Source organism: Camelus dromedarius, chromosome 1 (genome assembly GCF_036321535.1).
Source record: "Camelus dromedarius isolate mCamDro1 chromosome 1, mCamDro1.pat, whole genome shotgun sequence".
In the NCBI taxonomy this organism is placed as follows: Eukaryota; Metazoa; Chordata; class Mammalia; order Artiodactyla; family Camelidae; genus Camelus; species Camelus dromedarius.
In genome coordinates, this window is record NC_087436.1 from 95,734,516 (window position 1) to 95,760,149 (window position 25,634).

The window sequence follows — 25,634 nt, forward strand, 5'->3', positions numbered from 1 at the left end:
AATGAAGTGTTCATGGTTCTACTTAGAAACACTAGAAGTCATCTTTTTAATCATCAATATTTTTTAACTATTTTGTTTCACCTCATTTAAGACTTTATTTTATAATAAAATTGAGTCATGTTTGAAATTTTTAAGTAAATATATACATGGGGTATAAATTCAAATGCTTTGCTAGTAAGGGCTTACAACCAAGACAGTTGGCTGATTATTCACTTTAGAGATATGAAGGCAGTTATTGATGAATCCTAGATAAAAACATTCTTTTTCATCTTTGTTGTCAGTTTCAAATTCAGACCCCACTGCAGCAGCATTCCTCTGCCCAGCGTCCACATGCAGGGGGACTGGGGAGCTCCTCCTGGTTTTTACTTACGATGGATAAATTAAGGCCCCTGGGGGCCCCACGTCTCAGGAGGAACCTGAGTTGGTCTCCTGACTATACAGATCACCCTTCTGGAAAGTGAGGCAGAACTTTCCTTGCCTTGAAACTTGATGCCATCAGAAACAGATTCCCAAAACCCACTGAAATTGAAGCTAAGCGGTGTTGACTGTGAGGCTGTCAGGAGACTGAGGATCTACCGATCCCGCAGCTGAGCCATTAGGGGGTTTTTGAACCTGTCTTCTTCTCTTCGGCTTTTTCCTCGATAAAATGAGGTGGAAGGTGGTTTTCTAGTATGAAGTAGAAATAGAAGGTTCCCTCTGGCTTTCCCAATCCAAGATTATTTTGAGCTATTCCAAACCCTTAAAGCAGTTTCAGTTTAAGACAATGTGGCTTGTACATTATTTTCCCACATAGGAAGCTTCCTGATCTTAATTTGTAGATTGTCTGGTAACACTTGACAGAAGGAAGCAGATGCAGGGAGGGGAGGTCCTGGACGCCAGTGTTGCACCATCAGTGACAAAGTCCAGGTCAGTCTTCGAGTCCGAACTCTATGGATCACTAATCATACATACTTAGCTGGAGGGCCTCTGTAAAGTGACTCACTCATGCATGCTTAGGCAGGTGCCAAAATTAATTGTGGTGGCTGTTCTACGCCAGCTTGGGTAAACAAGGACTACCTTTCCCCAGGTCCCCTTCCTTGGTGGTCTTAAATTAGAATCGGCTCAAAGACATCCTTGTGCAATTTTTGGAAGGCAAAGTGAAGCAAGGGCCATCTTTCTCGGAAGGTCAGCAGTCAAATGTGGTGACAGACAGACACGAGGCACCTGGCAGGTCCCAACTCATCCTCATTCTCCTCTGCTCCACCTCCAGCTCTTCTTCTCAAGTTCTGACCTTGACTGTTGACTTAGGGTGGCTCCGGCCCACCAGCAGACACCTGGCTGTAGACGCAGAGGTGGTCACCACAGAACACAGAGGCCCACGCGCCACCTGCCCAGGCCCACCTCAGCACCCGCGTGTGTCCTGCTTCTTGGAGGGACCGACGGGGGTTTCTCTTGACCCGCACACCTCCCCCTGCACCGTCCCCTGTCCTCTCCTCACACTGCAGTGCCTGCTCTCATCCCTGGAACAAACCCTGTACCCACAGCACTCAGAGAGACCCTTCTCCCTGGATTCACCCACCCACCAAACACAAACCCCCAACTGGACACTGTTCTGTCTCCTTGCAGCTCCTCCGAGGACCCCACACTGAGTGCTCTGCACAGAAGGCGTTTTCATACGTGTTCTATGTTACAGTGAGCTTCCTGGGGGCTCACAGTGTCTTCAGTCCCAGAGGGCAGAAAGACAATCTTCAAGTGCACACGTGTGTAGAGTTGTGCGTCACAGGAAAACATAACACAAAACCTTCTTGGTTTAAAATTTTGCCTCTGTGAATTCTCACACAGTGAGGAGAACTATGAATTTATCTGTCCCCAACTAAGTCACAGGCTGACTGTCCAACCTGTCATCACAGGCCTGAGTCAACCATCCTCTCCACCCCCGTGCGATCTCATGACAGCACTCGCTGGCACGTGACACATGCAGCTGGTCTCATCAGCCCTACTACGCACACCGCGCAGAGAGGTGGCAACGTCACAAGCACGTGGGTAGCAATACTAGAAACACGAGACGCCGGTCCCTCAGAGGCCTTGCCGCCAGCTAGTCAGTCACACACACTGATCCACAGGTGATCGGGGGGCAGTCCTTCGCTCCTGGGCTAAAAATCAAAAACCCAAAGTTAAAGAAACACCAAACACTGTAAAGTGTGGACATGATTTATTGCTTCCTTGTTTCTAATTTAATGCAGAGTCGATGTTTTTGAGTAATGGTAACAAGATGTCCAAAATTCAACATTTTTAAACATTCAAACAGTAAAATACGTGGAAGGAAGCCCTCAAATGTGAGCTCCTCTAAGTTACAGCTGGTGGAACAACTCAGGGCAAAGGTTACTGGCTGTCACCTAGTTCACAAAAGGAACTGCTCTCCTCTGGTTCGGGGAACAGGCAAGGGTCCCCAGTGTGAACCAACTGCGCAGGCACCAGGGGCAGCACGTTGGCCTCCCTTGGAAATGTCTGGGGAGTCTTTCTAAAAAGTCCAAGTGTGAAAATGCTTCCATTCACCTCAGGCTTCAAAGAGATGCCCTCCGCTGAGAGTCAAGAGGCCTCTCATGGAGGAGACGTGGCTGCGATGATGCGGTGACGACCAGAAGTGGTTCTGCTGTCAGTGAAGTGAACCTGCCCACACAGCTCCCCTCACGCCACCGCCTGTTCAAGGAGCACAGGGACGAGCCTTGCACAGCGACCAGATGACACCAGGGCCACCGTGAGAGGCCTTTTGCCAGCTGAAGGCACAGGGTCCTCGTCATCCTGAGGGAAGGGGTCGTAGGGGTGTGAGTTACATTCAAAATGCACATCCTACCTCGAAAAACTGCTTTCAGCTGCCGTACATTTGACTGCAATTTCAGGCTGAAAGTCTGAAGACTTTGAAATGCCCTGATGTGCTCGGCAACTTCACCAGGAAATCAGAGTCCCAAGGGGTGCAGACACAGGGGGACACAGGGCTGCACTACATCCTACAGCAGCAGAACACATGACTCTGCAAGGTGGGCGTCAGACACCACAGAGACTGCAGCTGCGGGTGGCATGCTCAGCCTCCCCTGGCAGGGTCTGAAAACAGATGATTTCCCCTGAAACATTTATCTACAATGACTTTCATCAGTACTTGCAGGCCAAGGAAAAAAATGTATCAAAACTATTCTTCTTAAAAGACAAACTTCATTAAGTACCAAGCACAGTGATCAAATTTCAGATGCCAAATTCAAATAAGACGTCAAATTCGATTTTTCCTAACGGTCATCTGAGGCTTCCACAAGAATGGTCAAGGGCCAACTGTGCTCCCACCAGTGATGCTGAAGGTGTAGGTCACACAAACCCCCTTTGGAAGAACGATGGACCCACATCTTTGCGGGAGGAATCATCTCCAGCCTCTCTGGCTTTTGAAATTCCACCGTATTATGAATGCTCTTTATAAACACAGTGATCCCGAGAAAGGAAACAACAAAGGAACATAAAGGTGCATTTATTGGTGTCCACGCCATCTAAATCTACCGAGTACAGAAATCAGGACTGGAGAAGGGACGAATCAGAACCTAAACAACAACAAGAACACCGGGGCATTTGCCCAGGTGCCGCAAGTCTCAGCCCAGAAGACTCTGGATGCCGGCAAGCCAGCGTCCTCCCTGAGAAGCACGCGCCACGCTCCGCTCTCTCCCTCCAGCGTCTTCCGTCCGTCTCTCTCAGTTAAGGCCTGGACAGTGTTCGGGTGGCGGCCACGTCTCCCACGGAGCTGGGCGATGACGGTCAGTCGCCCACGGGCTCGGGCGGTGCGTGCTCAGGCTCCGGGCCGCTCAGCTCCGCCATCTGCCCCTGGAGCTGCGCCACCGTCTGCAGCAGGGCCGACCGCTCCAGCTCTAAGGCCAGGGTGGCCTGCTTCAGCTTGCTCTCACTGGTCAGGAGCCTCTCAATGGTGGCTTCGAGGCTTTGGATCCTCCCATTCGCCACCTGGAGAAGAACAGAAGAAATGAGAATGTTAACTGCCCAGGGAGACACAGCAGAGCTGGACCCCGCACGCTGTGCCGTCCAGCCCGGGGGCTGGAGCCATATTTCAGCAGCCGCATCTCTCTGAGTTCACCATCACTTCGGCCCCAGGGGAAGACTGCCTCTCCCAGGTCCCCTCTGGGGGAGGCTGGGCTACCCTGAGACCTTCCAGCAGTGGCTGCTGTGGAGGCTGCATGTGGAGACAGCGGCTTCACAAAGCAGAGGGAGCCCAACCCCTAAGTCACCCACCATGGTGGGGACAGCTCTGATATGGCCAAATAATGCCCCGTGGAGAAGAGGTGGCGCTGTGGGGACAAAAAGACTTCTGTGGTGGGAAGCCACTGAGATGCAGAGTCATTTATCACTGCAGCACGGTCTGGCCCATTCTGACAAATACTTTACATGTACAAACTGACATCAAAATGGTTTCTACGTGAAGGCCCAAGTAGTAACAGCTCTCTAGTCTTTACCTGCCCTGCAGTGACAAGACATCACCCGTCAAGGACACAGGCATTTCCCCCAGGACGTGTGTGTGGAGCGCTCAGCTGGCCTGGCTCTGCTGAGAAGTCCCTGCTCACAGCCTCACCGACCAGACACGAGCAGTGTCCTTGCGCCCACCCATCTGCGTCCTAAGCACACAATCAGGGTGAGGCAGAACCTCCAGGTGCTTCTCCCTAGTAACCGACTCTCCTTTCTCTAATCCCCTGGGGCCGGCTCCCCAGGCACAAGCGGGCTGGCTCTGGCGACGCAGACAACCACCAGCCCTGGCCTCCATGGGCTGCTGTCCCCGCGTTGCTGTCCCCGGGCCCCCCCGCCTGTCCCGGCCTCCGCGCACTGCTGTCCCCGGGCCCCCTGGCCTGTCCCGGCTCATAGCCGTGTTCCCGGGCGCGCAGGTCATGGGGTCAGTGAGGCACCGCGTGGCGCCTTCAACCCTCCAGCCCTACACGTCCCTGTTGATTTCAGGTGGGAAAATGGTACGTATTTTGTCTCGTTTTCAAAACAAGGGAAACAGTTTTTTGAACAAGGTAACGCTTGTGCCAGACAGACAATTCATGACTCAAAGCGTAGCTCTGGCTGTGACACAAACACTCAAAATAGAAAGAAAAAGGGGCTGAGAGCCTAAGTCGCAATCCTGCCCGCGAGCGGGTCCCGCCTCACCCCCTCGAAGGGCTGCCCCGCTGAAGTCCAAAGCACTCCCCGCAGTACCTCCTGGCTTAGCAGTGAGCTCATGTGCACGGTCGTTTACTGTTCTGCCTCAACGCCAGGTCTCTCCTCACGAGAATGCAGCTCTCACGGGAGCAAGCACGCCTCAACGTGCATGGGGGTCTGGCCTCCCCCAGCACCTCGCTCGTGCACTCAATGCCTGGTAGCTGCCTGCCATGGAAAACGCATATCCCTTACCATCCAGCACCGCTAGGCATGTCTATGCAATCGTCTCATGCATGCTGCTGGACAAAGGAGGCTGGACAGTGTGTCTCCAGCTGCCAGACACCATCCTTAGGTGTTTAACAAGAAAATAAATGGGACTTTGGTAGGTCTAACAACTATATGAATGGAACAAAGCCAGGAAACTGGTCCATTTTGATGCTCTGGGGAAAAAACCAAAGATTTAGGTTTGAAAATTAAACACTGCACTGAACACCTATCCCGGGACTCTGAAAACTGTTTTAAAAAAAAAAAAGTGAAAAGAGGTGTGAGTCTGACAGAACTTATGCAGTCTGGCTGAAAGACAGTAAGTCCACATGACTCTAAGAGTAATGGGAAAACTACATTCAGGCACCCACAAACTGACACACCCCAAGAGCCCTTGGTCAGCACTCCAAGGAGAACATCTGTTATCGCCACGGACAGCCTGACGCCTGCCTTGAGGGCTGCAGATATCTGAGCAGCTTTTCACAACTCCCTGTCTTCACAAAAGGGGTGCAGTATCACAAAAGCAGCACGAAATTCCTTCCCTTCCTCATCACAAGAAAACCCACACGGGTATTAGCCCAATAAAACAAATCTTTTATTTGAGTGCTATCTTAATGAGACAAATGCTTCCAGTGCAGATCTGAGCTTTGCCAGGAATGTTTCCAGCATGCTACAGTTCAGGGGCCAACTGTCTGGAAGGCATTTTAAATGACCACCTGTACTGCAGACCCTTACAGGCAGACCAGCTCTTCATCCCCCGGCCTCCCTTTCAGGTTACAGCCATTCCATCCTGGAGAGACTGCATCCAGGCAGCCACAAAGACATATTCTCAGCTAGGACATCTCAGTCTGAGAGGGGAAAGCAACTAACTTTCAGAACGTGACTGGTAGTCAGGACCGAGTAGGGAAAGCCTTTCCTTTGTTCCTCTACGGTAAATGTTGACTAGGTTCCACTCGGGTAAACCCCTATCGGGAGGAGTACATTTTAAACAAGGGCTGATTTAAACTCCCAAATGATGGCCTCTCTCCCATCACTGCCAAGCCTGTGTCTGCAAAGCAGCAACTTTCCACGGAGAAAAGTAAAGAGGCTTAGACCAGGATGGAAAGCTTATTCTAAAGACAGTCCAGGAACACCACAGAATACATATTTTGGGGGAAAAAAACAAATTTTTCTCTGCAGCAGCTCAAATATAATTTTTAACACCCCACCAGAAATAATTCCTCACCAGTAACAGCATTACCACCCATTTATGACATTTAAAAAGTAGACTGTGTGCTTACTTTACTCCATCTGACAGGTAAAGGAGCTGTGCTGAGCAGTTAGGTATCTCTCTGTCCTTGTCTCACACTCGAGGGACAGAACAGAGCAGGTCAGCAGTCTGCCCGGGGGGCGGCATGGGGAACACGCACCCGGCAGCATCCAGGTCTCCACCTTGCCCTTCTGCCTGCGCGGTCTGGGTCTGCCTTTCTACTGGATGTCCTCACCCACGTTGATCCATGTTAAAACGGAAGCTGCTAGAGGGGGGGACTGTGTCCTTCATTAACCAAATCTTTGTATTTGCACCAGGGACTCTGGTTTATTTTATTAGGTAGATTCTGTGGCACTTTCCTCACTTGGCATCACTCTGTGGATCTAGCCGGTTTCGCTCATGAAAGCTCATGCTTCTGATTCTCTCGTCACCACTCAAAGCACGGCTGCTGGCGTTCGGCTAACAGCACTGCTGCACCCAGTTCACCTCTGGGTCTGTCTCCTGAAGGGCTGAGTGCAGAAACGGCTACTCAGGAAGTGCCAGGAGCGTCTGACCTCAGCAAAGGATAATCTGTCTGCTTCCTAATAAAAAGGAACAATTCTCCTAGGCTACCTTTGATCCCCACTGCAAACAAGCCAGGAGAGAACGGTCATGGGAAAACCTGGCCCGCGGGGCCTCTGGTGAGTTAATGAACCACCACACACTCTCGGGTCAGGAGGTGGCCTCGCAAACACGCTCTACCTGCAGTTGTTCCAGGAGGTCAAGGTTCTGTTTGCGTAAGCTGCTGTTGGTTTTCTCTAATTTGTCCATTCTTTGGTTGTCACTGAGAGGAGAGGAATCGATAAGTTCTTCTTGAAGCACATGGTACTCAACTTCGTAAGCTTGTAGCTGTTTTGAGATGTCCATCTCAAACACCTGTTATGTACAGAAAAGTCATCAGGCACTGAGGATGAGAAAAATCTCTCTCTTGCTCTCTCTCACACACACACGGACACGGACACACACACACACACACACACACACAGAGCCATGTCTATGGGCATCCAACCAAGCACCTGATGCCGCCTGATACTGACTACCGACAAACAAGGAAAGCTCCTGAACTGAGAAGGTGGTAACTTCACTTGGGAAGAGAGGATATAAGAAGCATTTAAAAATAAGCCCAAGGTAATAGTAAGTGTGGGTCTCTAGCACTCATATTCCAAAAGCCAAAACCTTATTTTTTAAAAGGTTTACAACAATTTATTTTAAATTCTTGTTTCAGTACTTACACAGCCATTTTCTCTAAAAATTCTGTTAGGTTAGATCAGCAACAATGGGGTCAGAGACAGAAGAGAACAGAGAATCACAGCCCTATCTGCCCAGTCACTAGGTCAAAGTTTAATTATAGTTCAGCTGGGTTTTCAGAGTTACAAAACAGCTAAGTAATGGAACTGTTTACTGAACAACCCTCCTCTGCACATAAGATATGCAGAAATGAGCCAAAACCCAAATGTCACCCACACAGATGAGTGAATACGAAACAATGCCTGAGTTGCCTTCCTTCCCATAATAGTAACAGTGATGAAAAAACCACTCGTGTGAAAAACAACCCCAAAGTGCACAAGTGAGTGAGCTGTTCACGTTTGAACTTTCTCCCAGTGAGTAAGCTTGATGGAGGCAGGGCCAAAGAGGGGGTCAGAAGGCAGAGGCTGCTGCTACCCCAGCTATGAAGCCCCAGTGTGAACCTGAGAATTCAATCACCATATTAAAAAAGCCAGCATGATCAGAACACACATTTGGAGAATGAAATTGGTCTTTATAAAAGCAGAAACTGACTCTTCACTGCATTTCCCTAAGAAATTCCAACGGAGTTAAAAAAATCAATGAAAACCTCATTTCCCTTGATAGCATCCCATTAGCATTCAAACACAGGCGACTCCTATCTTCCCTGAAATCAACTTTCAAAAACCATGTTTACTTTCTCACCATTCCCAGCAATCTTATTTTCTCTTCCTTAAGATTAATTTTTCAGCTTCCTGATTTTCAATTTAATTCAATGGCTAATACTAATTAGGCACAAAGTCATTCTAGGCTGAAAAACTAGTTATACATATTGTATATGTGGCGTGTGTGCACGCACGCAGTCGACTGTACTGATGTGACCCTCTGCTGTCCCTCAGAGGACCACGAGGTCAGCAGGGATTATCTATTCCACAGTCAAGAAAACTGACTCAGAGGATTTGAGTCAGTCCTCCAGCGGAGCTGGGCTGGTGACTCCTTGAATGACCTTGAGCAAGTTACTTGCCCTCTCCTGGCCTCAGTTCCTGGCCTCCAACATGAGGGTGATAACCACGGCCTCCCAGCACCGCTGTGGGAATTGTGAGACACATGCCTGGCAGCCAGTTGAGCTGGTGCCCACTTGGCTTCCACATGCTTGTCGCAAAATCTCTCACACTCAACCTTGTGCTGCAGCAAAATCACAAGGGGTGCCACATCATGGAACTTCTGAACAGTTCAAACAGAGTCAAAACCGCACACAATAAAACCGAGATTGCTGTGGCATGGGTGTGTAATTACAAATATGGTGCAGAATAAATGTCATTCACACAACTTTCCTTCTTCCACAGAGATTTTTAAATGAGCTCCCAACCTGGAAAACCTGGGAATGGAACCTCTGGCCTTTGATGCAGATTGACGCACAGCTAAGGTTAATGGCTCTCAGCTGTGCACAAGGCAGAGCGCTGTTTCAGGCTTCCATTAATCCCTAGGAACCATCCCGGGTCATAATCATCTTTGCTTAATTGCATCATTATCTCCTGGCTGCCAAAACACTTGGAGCCCTTGACTTTGCAGTTGTGCCTGGGAATGTATGCCCGACTATGGCAGTGTGTGGCTGCTGGTGACAGGAGAGCCCTGGTCCTCGAACAACGCTTCTTCACGTTGCTGCACCTTCTTATAACCGAAACTATAAAAGGCTTCCTGGTATTCTACCAACTCGATGAATTAACAACCGTGTTAATCCATTCATCATGTGTTGGGTATCCAGTTACTTGCAAGTTTTTGTTGTTATAAAAGACAACTCTCAACATGCTCATATGTATGGCTTTTCCCATATTTTGGATTATTTCCTAAGCATATATTCCAAGAAATGGGATTACTGAGGCAAAGGGTATGAATACTGGCCCATGAAATACATTACCAAATTGCTTCCCAAATGGGAATAATCAACATACAATGCCATTAGCAACATAAGAATGTGCCAGATACAGTATATCCATTTCTGTTCTTGGCCCCTCTGCTCTTCAGTGTTTCTCTGCTGTCTGTGGACACTCTGTAATGAGGCCATTTACCCTGCCAGCTGCAGAACTAGTCACATACTTTCCGCCCCGCACCCGAACCCCCGAGCCTGGCGGTCTTGGTGGCGTACCAAGGGCTGCAGGCAGTCCTCCCGTATCGGAAATAAGGGCGCAGTGTCTGCAGTGAACTTAAAGACAATAATAAACCCAACCAAAAGGTGATCTGCTTTTTATTATCCCCACATGCCAGCACTTCTAAGCAATGCCAGTGGTAACATACTCCTCCCTGCGTACCCCACCCTCTGTACGGCACTGACTGGACTTTTAGAAAACTAATTCTCAACAGCGCAAACCGCCCAAGCACGAGGGCTCCTCCCACAGCAGAAGGGGCAGCCTGGCCACTGGGACTGCAGAGAGCGTCTTCTGAACAAAGAGACTTTGTGAAGATCCTGGCTTCTCTCCTACAAGCTCAACTAGAGCAGAGGATCGCCTGGTGTGTTCATTCCGGAGTGGCCACGACACAGCTTTCTGATGCTCCCTGCATGTGGATCCCCTGGGGCTCTCGCTGAAAACGCAGGTTCTGACTGAGCAGGTCTGGGGAAGGGCCCTGATTCTGCAGAAGTTCCTACACGTTAAGATGCCGGTGCTGGTCTGGGGCCTGACTTTGAACACGGCCCAAAGGATGCTGGAAGTAGGCTGCTCACCCTGCCTCCCAAGCCCCTCCACCTGTTCTCCTCCCCACATGGAACTGGGGCTGCACAGGCAGATGGCACTCGCTGCTCCGAGACCTCGACCTTGACCCTCCTTTCTCTTCCCTTCGGTTTATTCCCCGGGCTTCCCCCCTTCTTCTGAGGGGATTTTTATGGCTTACATTCAACTGACAGTTAAGTCACACTGAGGAGCTACCACAGAGCCTTCAGACCCTGCCTCTGCATCCTGGGCTCTGGAAGGTCTGGACCTGCCCACCCCCTGCCCCGCCGACGGCTGCTCCTGCCCATCTGTGCCGAGCGGGAGCGCCAGGGCCCTGCCCTTGGTTACTGTCTCCCAGCGGGATGTGGACTGTGCCCAGCCACTCAGGCTGAGGCCCCCACAGAGGGGCATTTAATGAGATGGGGCTGTGGCTATCACAGAGGCCCACCCCGACTGTGCCCCTCCACATACAGGACAACACACTCCGCCGTGTGCAGGGAAAGCAGCTACCACACCCACCCTGGGGACGCCAAGATTCCAGCCTGAGGGCTCCCCGAAGGCTGCAGAGAAATCGCACTGCACCTCAGGCCTCATCTCTGAGAAGAACTTGAGACCAGCGCACCCTCTGCAGGGAGGGGAGGGGAGAGGAGAGGAGGCAGCCGGAAGGCAGAAAGCCAGCCCTCAGAGGTCAAGTTCCAGATGGAACACGTGGGAGGGAAGGAGGGAGGGCAGAGAGCTGCCTGCCGTTATGTCTTGTTTCCCATTGGGACTTGTGGCAGGATGAAGACCTGGACCTCAAGATGGAGATTTGTGTTCCCCACACTCCACTTCCAATGCCCTCGCCTCCCGGGAAAAAACTGCACCCTGCGGGGCACCCAGAACTCTCGCTCCCGTACCTTGGTGTATCCAGTGAAGTACGGAGGGAGCCGAGTGACTACAGCCCTGGACCAAGGCTGTCCCACTGTGTGCTGTCAATAAAGCCGCACTGCAGCACGGTCACTGCATTCCGACACATACCGGCTGTGGTTGCCTTCAGGCTGCAGGTGACCTTATGTGTCCTTACGGCCCTCACAGCCTAAAACGCTTCCTCTCCGGCCCCTGCAGAAAGGTGTGGCCACCCCATCTTCTCAGCACACTCTTCAGGCCCCACCCAACTCAACCCACAACTGCTGCCAGCCCTGCTCCCTGCACACTCCTTGCATGGCCCGGCACCGCCCTTGCACGAGCACTGCTGGAGCTCACACCACACTTGAAATTACTGGGTCACACACTCGTTTCCTGCACAGGATGGGCTTCGGTGTCCAAGAGCACAGCACACTCTTGGCTCTGTCCCTCTGCACAAGGTGCTGGGGATGTCACTCCCTCTGAGCCCAGGGACCCATCTATACAAATGGGGATAATGATGCCATACACCATGCCCCAGGGGTGTTAAGGAACCAGCGGAGTAAAGGATGCCAGGTTCCAAACAGAAGCCATTCAGGGACACACACAAAACTGTCCTCTCTCCACACTGCGTCTCTTTCTATACTTCCAACATGTGAAGGCAGCCTTGTAGACTCAGTAAGTATCCTTTACAGAAAAGGGGAGGGAAACGGAATTTTTTTTTTCTGTGCTCAACATCCAGGAGGTAAACAACATCAGGGAGGCTGCCTGCCGTAGAGCCAGGCCCCAGGCTCCAGGTCAGGGCACTCACTGGCGTGGAGTGCAGTTTAGGGAACCAAGGCTCGGGCGTCTGCCCCTGCAGCCAAAACACGGAAGTGCACGCAATGAAAGCTCAAAAAGGGAGTAAATGCATGTAAGTATCAGAAAGTAAAGAAGTAAAGGGTGGAGAATTCAGTCTCAGAATACGGGTTAAAATACAGCAAACCGATGAACAACACCCTGTGGCACATGGTGGGGCAGAGCAGCCACTGGGCGTTTGAAGGTCTGAGAGGGCCTGAGTCTGCAACCCCACCTTTCCACTTCGCAGAGGCGTGGCTGTGGGAAGCTAATTAACCACTCAGCCCTAGGTTGCTAGTGGGTTAAAACCACCTGCCCTCTCAGGAACACAGTCATGATCAAATGAGATCATGTGTGTATGTGCAGATTCACACAGAACCTGCCAAAGAGCATGGCCTCAACAAGCCAGAGCTATTCACACAGAGAAAGGCACCAGGGAAGGAAAAGCCTCTCCTTGAACAAAGGGGACAGGGCAGAGAGGAGAGAGCTGCTCCCTCACACAGGCACATGAGAGTGGCACCCTGGGGGGCCCTCTCCCCTTTCCAGGCCAGACTTGCCTCCTTCTCAGGGCTCAGCACCTAAGAAAGGGTAGCAGACAAAACCACAAATGCTGCAACTGGGTGCAACCCACCACTCTTGGACTGTCAGAAATCCTAAGGAGGACTTTTTAAAACATAGTTTTATCCCACAACTTGTTTTTACCTTATTGCTCTACATTTGGAGCAGGTGAGGTTAGTTCTAGGCTTCTGAGGCCCGACGCAGAGATCTCTTTCCGAGCACCCAGCCACCCGGCCTCTGCACACTTCCGAAGGTGACCTCACCTTCTGCACAGCAGCTCAGTCCTGCACGGTCAGCAATCATTACAGAGTCAAAATGCTCCCACTCCTAGCCCAGACCACTGGTCTAGCTGCAATGACCAGCTCGCTTCACCCTCAGCCTTTCACATTTCAGAGTTATGGTTCTACTGAACACAGAAACCAGAGGTACTGAGACCACAGATGTGGAATTGAAGTCTATTAAAAACACACACACATCATGGAACAAACCTATAGAATATACTCATCACAACTCTGTATCAACAAGTTATTTTTAGAAAATTCCAGTTAAAACCATTCAGCACAAATATCTTAGCACTCATTTTACAAAAGCCTACGTTGAATAAAAATGTATGTATTTCAGAAGAACAAATGACGAGGGGTGTAGACTTAATTGTAAGAAAGTACTGATGGTTTGTGCTGGTTACCACATGCACACACTCACAGCACACGCACACTCGGACACACATTGAATCACGGAACACGTAACTGCGACGTGCCTCCCACACACTGAGCAATGCTGCTCAGGACACAGAGTGGTAAGAAACAGCTCCCACTCAAAGGAAGGAGAAACTCAGCTCTGCACATCCAGGATCGCTGGAGCGTTCAGAGTGTCCGGGCTGAGTCATACCTGACTGATGGTCTTTTCCATCTGCACCAAGCCCAGGTTGGGGAGTGTGCTTTTAATAAAGTCAACTATGGTTTCTAGGTTTTCGTGCTGCAGAATCAAGGGCTTATGACTTCCCAACAGACTTAAAGCCACTTTAAATATGACCTCTGATCCCTGAAGAAAGATCATATCTGGAGAAACACAGAAAATCAGAAAGTTAAACCAAGACCATTTCCAGTCCATTTCCCTTCCCAGATGTTGAGGAGGACAGTGGGACATGCAACCCCGAAGTGCAAGATGCTGATGTGTCAGATACAGCTGTCAAGGTGATGCTGCAAATAATAAATGTATATATATATTTACACCAACATATTGCTGAGATTTGTCACAGGTTCAGATAAATCTTTTTCTGCTCCAAAAAAAAATTAAATTTAAAAATACTTCAAAAGTTGAATTGTGGAAAAGAAAACTTTTTATTAAGTCTATTTTTCCAGGAATTCTCTGGATTTCCAAGGAGTTTATTGCTAACACATATGTTTTCATGAGTAAAACAAAGATTTTAACAAATACTCCATCTTAATTTTTGACGCTGTTAAGGTGAAAAAAAAATGCCTTTTTCCTCTGCTTTGAAATAAGGGGTTGAATTAAAAGATCTCTAAAAACTGTTATAAGCCTGCAACCATTGCAAAAGTACATTATTAAATACTTACAAGGATACTGAATTTCAGCACAATAATGGAATAAAAAACATTGTTAACTCTGAAGAATTCAAAGAACTTTGTCAGTATTTTCTAGTTCACGCCATACTTTTCTCTTAGAACGGTTAGCAAATGTTAACAATCCCCAGCCCGACTGTGCACAGGGAGAGGGAGGGCACGTGGCCCAGTAGCCAGCCCAGCCCTGGCCCCTCTTCCTCAGGGCTGAAGCCACCCAAAGACTCCAATGTCCTGGGGTCCACAGCCCCAGTAACTAATTGTTGGGTGACTGAATTCTGGAAAGTTACCCAACAACTGGAACAATAATGTAAGAAAAAATATAATTTTAAAAGATGAGAGAATAAATCTAATTAGAGGCAACTGTCAATATTTTTCTTTCTTTTTCTTTTTTTTTTTGGCTGCAGGAGAATGAAAGAGTCAAAGAAGCTGTAAAGTGGAATTTGCAAGTCAAGGAAGATAAAAGCAGGTGAGAAGAACCCCCAGCCTGTGCCTCCCTGGGTGGTTTAGGGGGTGACATGTCAAAGCCATTAAGAAACAAGCCACGTAGTGAAGGCCGGATGCCGCTGTGCAGACAGGAGAGGTGTCCCAGGGTGGTTTGCGGACGGTACTCAGGAGAGACCCAGGCGCTAGCTGGTGAGTTAGCCCTGGAGATGTCACGTGAGCGGATGTGATGCTGGCCTGGGTGCAGCCCTGAGAGCAGCTGCCCTTACAGAGCCCAGGACCACTGTTCCCACAACTGCAAACAGATCCTGGCTCAGGGCAGCCCTGGGAAACCAGAAAGGACGGACGCTGCCTCCGCCTTAGGTATGGCTATGGGTGTGGGGGAGATAAACCGATCCTATCTGTGAAATTTGAGCTTCTTGAGGGAAGCAGGACCTGTATCCAGGCAGTGCTGTGGAAGACTACTCCTGTGAAACATCTGATACAGAAAAGACACAGTCTACCCATGTAACTCACCACTGTAGGAGCATAAAGATCTTAAACAGCTCTATAATGCAAACATTTTTAAATAGAAATGATGTTTCCAAAAACAAAACAAAATTTGAAGTTTCTTTGGTTTAGACAGTAAAACTTCCTTTCAATGTATGAGTATTTGCAGCATAATAATAATTGATGGCATCTATCAGAATAAATATCAAAACGCTGTGCAGGGATCCTGGGGAACGGACTCTACTACCGGGCTAATGACTTGCTATAGCTCAGACTCCGTGAGGCAAGTACCTTGCATTTGGACAGCCAATTAAAATAAACAGTGACTGGGAAATGTTCGTGAGCGTAATCAAATATGCAATCCACATCCGCTGTCTCTTAAGATTAACAACTTGGGTCTTCAAAGTTTTATTCCTTTAGGATCTTGGTTTTTGTAACAAATCTACTTATGAGTAGAGTGCTTCCTGTGATTCTTAACTTTTCCAAACTGTATGAATTAAAAACAAAGGGAACTTTGGAGAGGTGTTTTTTTTTCCCTTTAATTCTCTTTTTGGTATGTTAAAAAAAAATAAATAACTACCCCTCAGCATGTTTATTTCATTTGGGGCTGTCTTTATTTAATATAATTAAAAAGAAATGTTTCTTTCCTAACCCTATTCTCAACACCTTAAGAGCACTCTTCTTACTGCTGTGAAGTTTCTTTAATTTAACAAGCACTCACTGAGCATCTAATACATGCCAAGTGTTGTACTGAGCAATGGGGAGTAAGCCATGAACAAAGCACAACAAAGAAACTGCAGAGACACCAACTACCACTTTGGTTGAGTTATGCCCAGGATGTTATAGGAACAAATGGGAAGAAACTGCCCAAGGAAAGGTGACTGCCAAACCTCGCCTTGAAGAACCAACAGAAACTCGCTGGGTAAGAAGCCAGGGAGTGATGCCCAGAGCAGAAGGAAAAGAAGGTGGAAATGCAGAGAGGCCTGAAAGCACCACATCACGCGCAGGAGCCTGAAAGAGTAGGTAAGGCAAGAGCCCAGGCCGTGGGGCAAAGGGTGGGCCAGACCGAGAGGGGCTTTCTACCCGGGCCAGGCCCCTCCAGCTGTCTCAGAGCACGTGTACCAGGGCCACCGAAGGCTTTCTCTTTCTCTTTTCTGAGCAGGTCAGCGCATTCCTTGGCAAGATGATGCAAATGAGACGCAGGTTGTGGGTTTGAGCCTTGCAAGGGAGGGCTAGTTAGCTTTAGACAGGAAAGAGCCACTTTTTAAAAGCCACTGACAAGACCACGCTGATTCCCACCAGCAGATGCCCTCGTACTGCTGCCAGCCACAGGATGCCTGGAAGCCACCCCAGGGGCCCATCCTTCTGAAGACGAGCAAGCCGGCCGACGGTCTGCATGAGCGAGGCTGGAAGAGCTCAGCTCCAGAAGCTTCTGTTAGACTGAGGGGGCCTCAAATAAGGATTTCCTTTGGGGACACAATGAAGGAATGTGTCTGAAGGGTTGAAAGAAGGACTCCTCAAAGTTTTGCTGAGAGGAGGGGGCCCCTACATTTATTTGATTGCACTTGGGGGCAATATCTATATCCCTTAAAGAGAATTAGCACCTTTTTCTTCCTCTGGAAATTTAAAAATTGAGTAATTTTTAAGTAGTAGGAAAGAAAAATGTTACCTATGAACCAACTGCTCCAACCCAATTATTGTCATGTTTGTCCATCTCTCAATCCTTACACATTTATATACTGGAATTTTTATGAAAAAACAATTTCCTTGGAAAAGTGAGTTAATTTCCTGCATTTGAAAATCACTGCATAGGGAAGTGAGCTGCTAAGCCTCCCAGTGGTGCAGCAGCCCTGCTCACAACCCTGAGGCCAACTTCCTTTCTTCTCTCCTTTTTCAAACCATGGAAACAGGCAAAGGGGTTTATCAGGAAGGAAGTAGAGGGAAACTTAAATTCATCTGACTCCACCATTCTGCAAATTAATTGCTGAGAACATTGCAAATAACTACTTTGCTTTGAAGACACTGCAGCAGCCCTGTTATTGTGTAAACGTGCATGGGAACCCTATCTGAAACTCCCCATGATACAAAAGCGCAATTTTCCTCTGGGGGGAAATGATCAATGCAAAGCACGCGGCCAGCAGATGAACTTATTCTGCATCTCTTTTCCAACTACCTTCGTCTTTGTCAAGAGCAATCTCTCTCCTTAACTCTGGGAGGTCGTAGTCCTCCAGCTGTGACACCCCCACATTCCTCCCAGGAACGGGGGGATGGGGGGAGCAGGGGAAAATGAAGGATGATGGCAGCCTTGCAGCAGGACAACAGCACAGATTCCACAGAGACTCACCTCATCACCACAGCCCCATCACGTTCCCTGAAGAGCCGTTTCTCCTGGCCATCTAAACAATCTTGTTTTCCATCTTTTTAATTCTGAAGACTCTTGGCATTCTTCTCTATATTAGTCTTCTGTTTTTTGGCATGTGTGTGTGTGCGCGCGCACCAAACCCTCAGTTTCTCAACCCCACCTCCTCTCTCACCTACCTGGCAGCACATCCTACAGAAAACATCAGGAGTCTAACAATACTACACAGCCTCTACCTCCACCAGGAGCAAACTAGGTCCTATTTCTCAGGCTTTTTCCCCAAAGGTAGACATCATTAGAAGGTGAACAGAGAAAGCATCTCTCCTGGGACCCCTCTACACCTGAACTGGAAAAACATAAGAAGAGGTGCTTTTACCTTATGTTGACACCCGGACAGAAGGACTGACATGGAGAGAGCTGTGACTAATCACCACGGGAGGGCTGAGGCACGCGCACCCCTGGCAGCTGCCCCTCCAAGTAGCACACACTTAATCTGAGGTAAGCTATTCATCTGTACGTGAGCTATGCCGACTGCGAGCTGAGAATCCCCTACTTACATACAAAACAGTGACTAGTTAACAAAAGTCCATTTGTTTTTCGCTTTTATCCAGGCATAAAGGCCTTATAATGAAATGGGCCTCAAGCCAAAAAAGCCTACAGTGTATGAATGGCAGGCTTTGGGATTTGAAACGAAGCTACCCACCACTGTGGAGCTAAAGGTCACTGATGCTAAATAGAGAAAAAAAAAAAAATTTAAACCTACCTTTTCTATGGAAACTACTATTAAAATGGTTTGCTTTTAAGTACTGATAGAGGAAGTGGACTGTGCAAAACCCCAGCTGCTTCTGGAAAACGACATTGCAACACAGTGCTGCCCTGGGTTGCCACCTCACGCCTATGATCTGAGGAGCCCTCAGCCCTCAGCCAGCCGGGCATGAACCCACTTAGTACAGCGGGGATCTGTGGGACCCAGGAATCACACAGAGACGGGCATCTTTATGCACAAGAAACACCAAGACCCACCGCTGCCTGACAGCCTAAAGAAAAAGACCCCGCTTTTAGTGGCTTCAGCTTTATTTATGAAGTCATTAGGATGAGCTTCAGAGAGTCCCGAATACTCTGCAACAGGAGGGCTGTCATTTCCAAAGCAGAGTTCGTTTGTTTGTTTGTTGTTAATGCCACTTATGCAGTCTGAGGAAAGACTGGTTTCCCAGAGTTTATGGGCCCGGTGCCCAGAACTCTGCAGCGCGACCTCCCTGCCTGGGGCCGGGGCATCAGGAACTAGGCGCTGACCCTCTCGGCGCTTCCTGCTCAGCCCCCTTTGCAGAATTTTCTTCACAGTGTAACTCGATGCTTGAGCTGATTTCAAACCATTAATAGGACTCCCTCCTTCCCCTTTCAATCTTCGCTCCTCTCCATTACCCTCCTGAAAATTACAGCGAAGAATCCAGAGGAAAGTAAATAAGGAGACCACCGATCTGCTTTTAATTTCCAGACTAAGTGAAAAACACAGAAATGCCTGGCAGGAAAGACTGAAGCCTACAGCTAGATACCTTGTAGTCTCTGTGACTCTTTTTTTCAGTAAACTAAGCAAAGAATTTTGAGGATTTTTTTTAAACTATGGTATAAAACATTCATAAAATCTCACTAATGATTTGTTTAACCAGGAAAAGAGTGTTAAGTATCGATCATTTTCAATGCTTATTTTTTTTTAAAGACAGAAAATAAACATCAATTTGGGGAGGGAGCTATGCAAAAGTGGGAGGAGGGTGGTGAATATTTTAAGAACAGACTCTCCCAGGACAGCCACGTGGGGAACGCTCTAACAGTTCTTGTGGACAGAACTGAATGACAGTAAGGATCTAGTACCCTGGGGAGAGAGGAGGAGAGAAAACAGTGCCCACTTAAATTAAAAAGTGAATTTCAGGACTCATAGAATCCAGACAGATGAGTGGCCTGCCCAAAACTGCCTAAAATGACTCTCTTGACATCTGTGAACATTCCTTTTAAAAACATCTCTAAAAAAGTGTAAGAGTACAGGTTTTTAAGCTATTAAGTGACTGAACATAAATGGTACTTTAAAAGCACTTGATGTGTGGTAACTATCAATTATTTAATAACCTCCTCCACACTAAAAAAAATAAAAGGAACTTGAATTGTCAGCATTATGATTTCATTCTGAAGCGGGGAACTCTCACTGCACAAGGACTGACTGTGCTCACGGTGTCACTCTGCTCCTCATATCCCTGCCACGTCACCGTGTCAAGGCGGGTTTCTGAACTTTAAAATTTTTAATTTTTTAAACTGAGGTACAATTGCAAGCAGTTTTGAGACTTTGCATGTGAATCCTTATTTAACTTTGATAGAGACAATCTTCTTTAAAAGTAAATCAGTAGAAGTGGAGATGGTTTGAAACGTGTCCCACCCCAGGGTTCTGGGGGCAGAGTGGGAAGACAAGGTGGGGACGGGTGAGAGCTGGCAGAGGAGAGGAAGGTGAGCCCGGGGCCACAGGGAGAGGAGGAGGGATGCAGAGGGAACCGGGAAGGAACGGTGGCCCAGGAGTCACCGCTTGAGAAGTCATGCAAGTGCCAGGCCAAAGAGGTCGAGGAAAACGACTCAGGAGAACCATCGCTGGACGGCGCGTCGGGCCCCCCAGCCAAGCCTTCACGCTGTCTGCCTGGTGGGGCTGCAACGGATCTAAGTCCCACAAGAAGGCAGCTAAGGGGCCTGCTGATCATCAGAAGTCAAACAGGTCCTGGAACACACAGAACCTCATCATCTCCCCTAAACTGAGAATGACGAACAGCACCCTTTCTTGCAGAAGACACAGGCATAAAAGAAGAGACCATGGAGTGACAACACTGGTCTCACCTAACACGAGAGCACTGGTTCTGGCAGACAGACTTACACACACTCACCGAAGACTCTGGCCACGAATCCCAGCGGGAACTGGGAGGCAAACACAGTGAGGAACCAGGGCGCGGCGTACAAGCTGGGGCCGATCTCGTGCTCCTCCAGGTGGTTGTAGAGGTCTCGGTGGTAATCGTGGAGGAGCCTGGAGAGCTGGTACATCTGGATCTGCAGGGACAGGCATGCAGGGGTCATGGGGAGAGAGCAGTTACCCGCTCTCCCAGGGTGGAAGAGAAGGACCATCAGAACATTCAGGTGAGGTCCCTCATCTCTCCTTTATCCAGCGCGTGCTGGCTGGGGCTGCTGCCGTGGGGCAGGGCCTGGATGGGCCCAGGACACTCACGACGGGGCTCTCCCTGCCACTTCCTAACTTTTTACTGTTTCCTTGTGTTTCTGAGCTAAGAGAATCTACACATCTGTCTTGTGGAAACATGTCATAAATTCTCTTACAAATACACATTCTTAGCACAACGCAAAGCCAGGGTAACTAAGAATAGACTCTGTGGAAGGACGCTACCTAACACCTGTTCCCTTGGCAAGTTCCTCTAACTACCCCAAGTCATTCAAGAGGCAGGACAAGTGTGACTTCAGGTTTACAACACAGGAAAGTTAAAGTAGGAAGACAAGTGTTAACTCAAGATGGAGAAAATAACTTTTCCAACTGGGCTGAACTTCAGCTCATGGGGCTCCGGCTTCCTGCCCAGGAGGGTCCCAGGGCCAGGCCCCGATTTGAGCAGTGCCACGGCTGAGCCCAGAGAAACAGTAACCCAGAGAGGGCAGAGCCCTACCAAGATGCTGCAGGCTGGCTGTGTACTGCCAACACTGGAAAAACCTGTTTCCAGGGGGCCAGACAACACGGTTCTCTCAAGAACCAGCTGTGGCTCTTTCGTATCAAAACGAATCCAACCACCAGGCCCGGCCCACAGACTGTTATATCCTAAATTAAACAAACTGAAAAACTCCGCTCAGAAGATGGCTGGGGTGCCTACAGAAAGTGTGCTGATGGGAGAAGGCAGGAAGAACCGGACAGTCTCTGCGGAAAGTGTGACGTGGGCCAAAATCTAGTCAACGGAACGGTTCCCTCCTCTGAGACTAATGTTCACGTGGCGCATATGCACAGGTGGAGGGAAAGGATTTCTAGCCACGCTGTTCAGTGCTCTGGAAAAGTCCTCGACTCTAACATATGCTTTCCAAGGACACTGCCTGAGACTCTGAAATCAGAGTATCCTGCTGGTAAGCAAACACATAAACACAAGTTCCAACATTCAGGGTTATTCTTGAAGCAGGATCCAGACTTCTCCCCAACCCTGAAAGGCGGCAGTAACCTCTCTGAGCCTCAGCTTTCCTGTCTATAAATCGAGCCGATCAGCAGTGTCTTTCTGAGGACGTGGGCGCATACGAAACACGTGGTGTCATGCAAAGCACAGAGCAAGCTCTCAGCAGTGGCATGTCACGGTGTTAACTACCGGCGGGAAAGCTCCTCAGACAGATCCGGAAAGGATCAGAAACATTTTTAGCATTTATCAAAGGCAGTAAGAACACTCTCTACCTGTAAAATAATCATGTCCGGCCGATACTGCTTCCGCAGTCCCATGTCAAACATCAGGAACTTGAGCATGTTAAACGCTTCTTCTTCGCCCATATGAAGCAGCAAGATGCCTGCCACGAAGCTGAGACCTTGGCAGTAGCCCACTTCCTGGTCTAGAAGCGAGTAGGCCTTCAAAATGTTGTAGAGTGACAGCTGCCCCGCACCCAGCTGGGCGGAGAAGTACGGATGGGTTGGAAAAGTTCTCCCTGTGAAAACAATACACATTAGCTGTGATTAAAAAGAAAAAGAAGAAGAAAGAAAGCTTATTGAACCAGAAATTGGACATGCTTCAGGTTAAAGCAACAGATCTTTTCAAGTTGGATCATGTCCTAAATCAGCACTTTAAACAAGGTCAGGTGGTTGTTCTTGGAATAATGCTTGCAATTAAAATCAGCAATTATTCATGCTTTCAGGTGAAAGAAATGAGAACCTCCTGCGAGCCTGCAGATAACCTGGATTTCAATGTAAAACCCAGAGAAAACTGTCCATCCTGTAAACATGCATCTACTCTCAGGAGGAGCTGACGCTGTGGTCCTTCACCCCTGAGCCACCAGCACCATCGCCTTGCCATGGAAACGCCCTGATCAACTCTTCCCAGGCCATCTGGTTTGCCCGCAGTCTGACATTTCTGTTCTTTTAAACTACAGGCAGTGCTTTGAAAGACTGAGGAGCAGCAATTGTTTTCTTTTATACAAGAAGTTATCTCCCAGAAAGAGGTTAAAATAAAAAGCTCTTAACATCCTGATTCTCACAAAAATCTGGCATTCGGAAGGTTTACAAAGACTTCTGTCCAGGAGGCTTTTGTGGTTGATACCTGTCAAATCCCACCTCTCTTCTCCTCCTGGAATGTGACCGACGGGAAAGTGTGTCTCCAGGGAGCAGGGAAGTGCCTGATTAAAAAATGCTCAGCGGGGGCCACACCTGGACCCAGGGGAGAATTACAGCTTCACCCGGATCAGCAAAGGCAGAAGGTACATAGAGGCCACAAGGTAAATGTTCACCTTAATTACTCAGTCACAGCAAAGGGAGGAGGATACGGTCATGTGTTATTCCCCAGCCCCCTGAGAAAGCATTAAACCAGATCAGTTTTGTTCTGAACTTGATTTAGGGCAGCAACCGCCAAAGAACGACTTTCCTGGTTTCTTGTCCTGTGTTCGTCTCTCCCGCCAAAAAGTCTTCCCCGAACACACCCTGCACGCATCACCCCACTACTGGAAAGCAATCAAGAGCTCCCTAGTGGGGCTCCGCACACTCACCTCCTCGCCTACCCTCCCACCATCATGCTCTACTCCAGGCTAGGGGTGGGTGGCCTCTGGTCCGAGCCCCTCCAGGCGTGCGCAGAGCTGTGTGCGCACGTGCGAGTGTGAGAGGGTGTGGCTGTGCCCATGCGCTTTCCTCATCCACAGCAGCACATATAACCGAGCTCTGACGCCAGCCTCGCACATAATGTAACATTCTCCAGTGGGTGCGTTAAAAAGTAACAGTTGAAATTAACTATAGTTTGACCCAACACACACAATACTCTTATTTCAGAGTGTGATCAATATATATATTATTAACAAGACATTTGGCATTATTTTCCTACTGGGCCTATGAAATCCAGTGTGTTCTTGGTACTGGCACACTTCTCAGTCCCGACCAGCCTCATTCCACCACGCGTTTCAAGAGCCACACGTGGCCGCAGTGCTGGACAGCACAGGGCACGCTCTCCTCAGGTTCTCAAAGGATGCGGGCAGAACTCTGGAGACAGCCCTTCACTCCTTTCCCCGCCCCAGCTCTGCCCCGCCCCGGCGTGTGCGCCTCCCCCACTTTCTCTGGGTCTCAAACAGGAACAGGTGGCAGAGCACAAAGGAGCCGTGCGGCACAGAGGAACACCAGTAAAGGCTTAGCTGTTTTTAAATTCCATCTGCCAGTGTCAGCACTTCTGCTCCTCAGATGCCCCTCGTGTTAGATGCCGCCCTGCACGGAAACAAGAGCTCCTGAGAACCAGCCCACCTGATGAGCAGGTATTTCTTTTAACCCCCGCAAGGCTCCTAGGAGGACAAGCCTGGCAGGCTGCGGAGTGACCCATGCCAATCTGGTCCCTCAACAGTTGTCAGATTTGAGGGCAGCGCCTGCCCGAGCGTGTGTCCTGGGCAGTCACACGGGCTCCGTGCTTAGCAAGGTCTTGTGCTGGGTTTAATGCTCTGCTGTCACCGTCTTAAAACTCTTAATCTCGGAACAGGCTGTTCTGTATTTTTATCTTGCAATAGGCCCACTCTGCAAATTATGTACCGTTTGAGAGAGGCAGCCCCCTAGGTAGCCTCCCGGGGTGGCTACAGCCACCTTTCCCGCAGCTTGGCCTCCCAGCCATATGTGGAAGCACATCTAAGGCCACACTCTGCCAAACACACCGCCTTTATTAGCGAGCCAGCATGAGAAAGGAGCCACACAAGAACTTCATGTGCTCTGTCTTCAAGAATCCAACAAGCAACTCTTGGAAAAGGTTGGGTTGGAGAAGGGCTTTGTGGCAGTGTGATGGCAGAGACAGGCCATATGGGACGCTCCATGGAGCGCAGGGACTCGGCCCTGACGGCACTGGCCTCAGGCTCTACTCCTGAGTCGCTGGCAGCAGGGCCTGGACCCTCTCTGACCAACGACAGGTCTCGAACTTTACCCTGTTTTACCAATAAAAAGTTCTAAGAAGCATCTCTTATGCTAAGAGCAAACCCTAGAGTGTACATTTCAATTGCACTTGAAGTACATAAGCATCCACCTCTGGACAGTGGGTCCCTGACGAGGGAACTTCAAAACGCCAACCAAGCACCTGCGTGAGAATGGATTTATCTCACAAGGCCACATGTCACACTAGTAATACTCCAGGAGCATTTTTAAGGTGTCACTACACAGACAGTAACGTTACCCTCATTTTATTCACAAGAAAAATGGGAGGAGAAGGGGTTAGCCCTTTGGTAAAGTCACCCAGCTACCAAGTGGCAAACCCAGGATCTGACCTGGGTCCTGAATGCCTGGGACTAAGCTCTCACACTGATGTCAAAGAAAGAGGTATGGGAATTGGGGAAGACAGCTCTCACTCACTCACAGTGCCCCTAGCTCAGAGCACAAGCTTGTCAAAGAGCCAAGGTCCTGCCCTCTCTTTTTACAGAGTCTAAGTCTTCTACCTTCGCAGCAAAGCCTCCCCCAGGTGAGACCCGGCTCCTCCTCCTTCACTGCTCACTCACCTCCCATGCAACACCTCATACCAGGTACTCTTTCCTGTATTTCCCCATCAACGTCCTTGCTGTGTGACCTTGGGCACTTAGTTAACTCCTCTGAGCCTCTCCTTCTCACCTGGAAATGGGACTAT

At 49.0% G+C, this 25,634-nt stretch overlaps 1 protein-coding gene across 8 annotated transcripts in view; it reads right to left on the reverse strand.

The window, feature by feature from the left end:
- Window positions 1-3,477: 3,477 nt before the first annotated feature.
- The window catches only part of TBC1D1 (TBC1 domain family member 1), a 192,375-nt gene continuing 170,218 nt past the window's right edge, over window positions 3,478-25,634 (reverse strand). For all 8 annotated transcript variants that reach the window (XM_031436029.2, XM_031436020.2, XM_031436072.2 and 5 more), the window contains 5 exons: window positions 22,250-22,494; window positions 20,709-20,868; window positions 13,807-13,976; window positions 7,415-7,588; window positions 3,478-3,975 (listed from right to left, as the gene is read on the reverse strand). In XM_031436029.2, the coding sequence (XP_031291889.1) occupies window positions 3,775-3,975; window positions 7,415-7,588; window positions 13,807-13,976; window positions 20,709-20,868; window positions 22,250-22,494 (950 nt within the window). In that variant the 3' untranslated portion in view covers window positions 3,478-3,774. The remainder of the gene's footprint in view (window positions 3,976-7,414; window positions 7,589-13,806; window positions 13,977-20,708; window positions 20,869-22,249; window positions 22,495-25,634) is intronic.